General features: G+C 40.1%; 1 protein-coding gene across 3 annotated transcripts in view; it reads right to left on the bottom strand.

Annotated features, from left to right (window-relative positions):
• The window catches only part of LOC102433518 (hippocampus abundant transcript-like protein 1), a 102,270-nt gene that overhangs the window by 40,512 nt on the left and 55,758 nt on the right, over positions 1 to 6,000 (bottom strand). For all 3 annotated transcript variants that reach the window (XM_023743623.1, XM_014467577.2, XM_023743624.1), the window contains exons 4-5: positions 3,485 to 3,612; positions 934 to 1,048 (exon numbers count right to left, since the gene is read on the bottom strand). In XM_023743623.1, coding sequence (XP_023599391.1) covers positions 934 to 1,048; positions 3,485 to 3,612 — 243 coding nt within the window. The remainder of the gene's footprint in view (positions 1 to 933; positions 1,049 to 3,484; positions 3,613 to 6,000) is intronic.

Raw genomic sequence — 6,000 nt, 5'->3', positions numbered from 1 at the left:
CATAGCAGCACAATTCACCATAGCTAAGATCTGGAAACAGCCTAAGTGCCCATCTGTAGATGAATGGATTAGAAAACTGTGGCACATCTACACGATGGAATACTATGCTGCTATAAAAAAGAAGGAACTCTTACCATTTGCAAGAGCATGGATGGAACTGGAGAGCATTATGCTAAGTGAAATAAGCCAGTCAATGAAGGAAAAATACCACATGATCTCACTCATTTATGGATAATAAAGACCATTATAAACTGATGACAAAAATAGGTACAGAGGCAGAGAGTGGTATCGAACAGACTGTCAAACTACAGAGGGAAGGCCGGGGAGGGTTGGGGGGCGGGGGGTGGGGGTGGTAAGAGATCAACCGAAGGACTTGTATGCATACATATAAGCATAACCAATGGACACAAGACACTGGGGGGTAGAGGAGGCCGGGGGAATGTCAAGGGGAAAAAAAAAAGGAGACATATGTAATACTCTTTGTAATACTTTAAGCAATAAAACAAAATTTAAAAAAATAAAAAATAAAAAACTTTACAAATGACAACTTATACATTCCAACCTTAAAATCAGAGAATAAATCAATAGTAATTTCTATCTCGCTATTTTTAACATTTTTAAAAAATGAAGGGAGAGGGAGAGAGAGAAACATCAATGATCAGCGGCCTCCTGCACACCCCCAAATGGGGATCCAGCCCACAACCCAGGCATGTGCCCTGACTGGGAATTGAACCGTGACCTCCTGGTTCATGGGTCAATGCTCAACCACTGAGCCACACTGGTCAGGCTATTTTTAAGTCTCTTTTTAAATTTCAATTCTTTAAATTTTCTTTTATATGTCAATATTTACTACATATTTTAAATCTTACTTTTCAGTGACCTTTCAATAGAATGTTAATTATTTCTTTGGTTAAAAAAAATCTATTATCTTACCCATCCATAAGCAGTACTTCGCTCATGCTCCTGAGTGACATCAGCTACATAGGCAAATATCACAGAGAATGTGACTGAGAAGACTCCAGACACAGAAATCATTCCAAAATACCACCTATAAAAAGATTATTTCAGTTACCCAGGAGAAAGGTAGTGTATGTACATTTTTATAACCACAGTCAAAGATATCATGTAGATTATAAACAAAGAAACAAATTTTATTTATATGCATGTATAAGATATAAAGGACAACTAACAAAATTATAATCACATGGAGAGAAAGAAGTAGAAACATACTAATTTTGTCACTGCTCAAAGGGTGTCAGTACATGCAGTTTAAATAAAGTTAGCCCGGCCGGTGTGGCTAAGTGGTTGAGCATCCACCCATGAACCAGGAAGTCATGGTTTGATTCCCGACAGGACACTTGCCCGGGTTGTGGGCTCAATCCCTAGTGTGGGGCGTGCAGGAGGCAGCTGATCAATGACTCTCATCCTTTATGTTTCTATCGCTTTCTCTCTCTCCCTTCCTCTCTGAAATTAATAAAAAAATATTTTTAAAAAACTAAGTAAAGTTATAGTTTAAAAGGAAGCTAAAATAAGAGAAACAAAAACTTTCTAAATTTCCTAGCTTTAGTTAAGAAAAAGACATATTTAGCAAATGACTTTATGAGAGCTACACAAAAGCAGAAAGGGTAACAAAAATATTAATGTAATTAAGACCAAACATTTTGATCACATGCATAAATGCTTAAAAAAAACTAGTTAAAATACTAGCAAACAGGACAAAACGTAGGGTTTATTCCAGATATAATAATGTTTCAATATTAGAAAATATATTAATATAATTCATTATGGTAACAGATCCCAGGAGAAAAATGAAATGATCTCCACTGATGCAAAAAAGGCATCTAATAAAATTTGGCATCCAATCTTGATTTAAAAAAGAAAATCTCTGGATAAAATAGAAATTAGCATTTTTCAATCTAAAAGCTAGCATTAAAATGTGTTCTTTATGAGGAAGGTAAGTCTATAATCATCACTTTTATTTATCATTATTCACACAAGTAGCAAAAGCAGCAACAAGAAAACTGGAAGAGGTAAAATCATTTAAAGATCTATAAAACATTTTTAAAGAATCTCGAGAACATAAAAAAGCTCTAATTCATTGGGAAAAGCAGGACATTCTTGGAAAGAAAGGCTTAATACCAAGTAGTTTTTTTAAATTCTTCATCTGGTAGGAAATAAAATGCTCCAGTATGGTTACAAATTTAGAACATGATGATAATCTATAATAATAAAAGCGTAATATGCTAATTAGGCCGGACGTCCTTTCTGACGAAGCAGGGTCCGGAGGGAAGCTGGTGCCAGCAGCCAGGGAAAGGAAGGCCTACTTTTGCACAAATTTTTGTGTATAGGGCTCTAGTGTTGACACAAAATCCCTATAAAATAATGAAATGACAATATTTTCACACAAGAAAAAAAGAAAAGAAAATCTATTAATTAAATTAAAAACAAAAAACAAAAATCTTCCATCATAAGGTATGTCCTTCACATTGCTTAGATCAGCAACAGGAATTCTGGCCAAATTACCATCCTTTGGACTCCAGGAAGACAATAATGTTACAAGCTCAGGTGCAAATTCCAACCCATCTTTGGTAACTATATAGACTTGTTTACATGCTAAATATTCTCTCCCAATTTATCACAAAAAAATGAGATCTAATTAAAATTCATGTTATGGCCCTAGGGGGGTAGCTCAGTTGGGTTGAGCATCGTCCCGATATGGCAAGGTTATGGGGTAGATCCCACTCAGGGCACATACAAAAAATCAACCAAAGAAGGAATGAATAAGTGGAACAACAAATCCATGTTTTCCTTTCTCTCTCAAAATCAATAAATAAAAAATTTTTAAAAATTCATATTATGATTTAGAACAGGCTATTGGTTTGACTGCATTATACACAAAAGTGACCCCTGACTATTGACATAAATTATGTTCAGATCAGTGTCCTAGACCAGTGGTCGGCAAACTGCGGCTCTTTGGCCCCTTGAGTGTGGCTCTTCCACAAAATACCATGTGTGGGCACGCATGTACAGTGCGATTGAAACTTCGTGGCCCATGTGCAGAAGTCGGTATTTTGTGGAAGAGCCACACTCAAGGGGCCAAAGAGCCGCATGTGGCTCGTGAGCCAGTTTGCCGACCACTGCCCTAGACCAATGAGCTGACCAAAACAATTACATTCCCAAAGGAACTTGAGCCACAGGAGCGAGTGGGATCCCCAGGCCCCCTTCCCCACAAGACCCGAATCCTATAACTGACTCATGGCAACTATAGCTTTCACTTCTCTTTCTTTACCTTGGACTTAATTATGTCATCTCTTCATCTCCCCATTATAATATGGGCAAGATAGCAACTGCCCAAACTGGCTTTCAGTATTAGCAAAGAGAGCAAATAAAAACACAGATACAACTGCTTTGAAATTGTTAAGAAGGGCTCGCAGATTCATATGTGACCCAAGACATTCAGGATGACGAAAGGCTGAGCACTCACCATGGGCTGATCACCATCAGGGGTATTGGGAAGCAGGTAAAGAAGACGGTGCCCAGGAGGAAGGGCTTCCTCCCCCACACATCGGACAGGGCACCTATGAGCGGGGCACTCAGAAAGGAGAGCAGGCCCTGGAGAAGAAAACAGAAGCAAAGTCAGAGTTACGATACAATCCCCCAGTTACAGTACTTGTAATTCTCATTTTCTAAATGCTGCAGTTCACTTTTTGGTCCCCAAACAGAATAACTTAAAACATTAAATATAAACGATCGTTTTTAAAAATTCGAACAAAATTTCTAAATATTGTTAGAAAAGGAAGAGAGGGGTAAGAGCTTGTTTTCTGGGACAAGTTGAAAAGGTGATATGAAATATATTTACAGCCTCAGTTGGCCCTTAAGATGAATATTAATAAATTCATTTTAATAAATATGCACAGCATATGTATTATGTACAAAGCTGTGAAGTAACTGGTGCCATAAAGACACCCAAACAAATACACACCTGCTACTCTCAAACCACTTGTAAGCTAATAGGGATAAACAGAACAAGTATGCATATACCAAATGTCCATAAGAAAAGTTAACGACCTATCTTCCTGTTGAATTTAGCAAGAAGAGAATGCAACTTGACAACAGGCTAAAGAGTAGCAAGAAACAAGAACACCACACATTCGCAAAGGAAGTAAAGAAACTCACACTTATTATTTGCCAGTCACTCTGTTAGCTGGCACTTTTATAATCACTTCCTTTTTGACTTCAGGGTCCTCTGAGGTGGCCACAGGCCTGACCCGCAGACCCTGCTGGTGGCACAGTGCTCACTTCACATGTTCTGTGCACATTACAAACACATTTTCAATCTCTCTTTTGAGCTCCATGCTTACAGCCAAACAGGCTTCCCTATTAGGACATTTAAGATGCACACTCTCACTTTACAGCAGTCCCCCTTTATCCAAAGGGCATACATTCTAAGCCCGCTAGTGGATGCCTGAAACCACAGATAATACCAAATACTGTATATGGTATGTTTTTTCCTATACGAATATATCCATGATAAAGTTTAATTTATAAATTAGACACAGTAAGAGACTAACAACAACAATAATAACATATACTATAATAAAACTTACGTGCCTGTGATCTCTTTATCAAAATATCTTATTGCACTGTATATACTATGTGGATGCTCTGGACAAAGGGACGATTCAGGTGCCAGGTGGGATTGTGCAGATGTCATCATGGTGTGCAATTTAAAACTTATGAATTGGCATATAAGCATAACCAATGGACACAGATAGTAGAGGGGCGAGGGCATGTGCTGGGTGGTGCGAGTGGCCAGGGAGAGGTCACTGGGGGGTGGAGGGGAGGAGACTTATGTAATACTTTAAAAAATAAAGAATTTAAATTTAAAAAATCGTATGAATTGTTTACTTGTGAAGTTTTTCATCTAATATTTTCAGGCTGCAATTGACCATGGGTAACTGAAACTGAGGAAAGAAACCCCAACAGATAAGGCAGGACACACCATACTTTTTGGCTAAGAAGCCCTCCACAGCTTTTTCCTTCATCCCTCCACTCCCCAAGACCATTGTTTAGACCACTGTCTCTAAATGACCTCTTATAGCCATCCCTGCAGCACTGCTACTGAATGAAAATAAAACCATCTTCTAACGGCCCCTGTCCCTGGTCTCCCTCCCTCCAGTATGTTTTTCACATACCCCCAAGAGCAACGATGAGCTGCTTGCTGTCAGAGCCAGCAGGGGCAACGCTCAGCTCTGAGTGGCTCTGAGTCCATGTATTCTCAATTCTTCCCAACTACGTCAGGGCTGGTCCTTCTCCAACCCTGCCCTCTGTACTGTTGGGAACTTAGTCCAAGTTCCTCCTTTATCTCCTGCTCACAGACACAGGTCAATTCTCGGCGGCAGGGCAGATAGAGAAGCCATGAGAGGTTGTGGGTGTATAAGAATGAGTCTTTATTGCAGAAGCCAGTGGCCACACAGCCATCAGACAAGGACAATTCATTACCAGCAGGCAGCCGCACACCTGCTGGTGAACAGACATCCTTCTGACATAGTAGTGTTAAATCTCTGTACCCACAGTTAGTATCTGAGCAGCCGCACGCTGCTCACTAGACTCACCGCCTCACATCGTAGCTGGCTCAGCAGCTTCTCCTGTCTCCCCTGACCAGCACACTGGCTGGTTAACATGGCAGCTATAGCTGAGCTCTTGTGAGCTCTTAGCCTTTCCTGCACACATAGGAGCTACATCCTATCTCCTAAGCCTCCACTTCTCTGAGCTCTCTAGTCTCTGCTCTGCCTAGCTGCTCTCTCTAGCAGACTTCTTCACACACTCCTGGTCAGTAGCCTATTACTCCAGGGACAAAGAAGGCTGGTTGCCAACAGTGACATCAATCATTTGGCTGCAGAAGGAAACAGTATACCGTGTGTCCTTGCATCCGCTCCTGGTATCTTGGCCTAATTACGGTTCCCAGGCTCAGAGTCCTTGGACACCCCGATGAGGCTC

The sequence above is a fragment of the Myotis lucifugus genome, unplaced genomic scaffold, assembly GCF_000147115.1.
Source record: "Myotis lucifugus unplaced genomic scaffold, Myoluc2.0 scaffold_404, whole genome shotgun sequence".
Classification (NCBI taxonomy): Eukaryota; Metazoa; Chordata; class Mammalia; order Chiroptera; family Vespertilionidae; genus Myotis; species Myotis lucifugus.
This window is presented reverse-complemented; position numbering and strand designations above follow the sequence as displayed.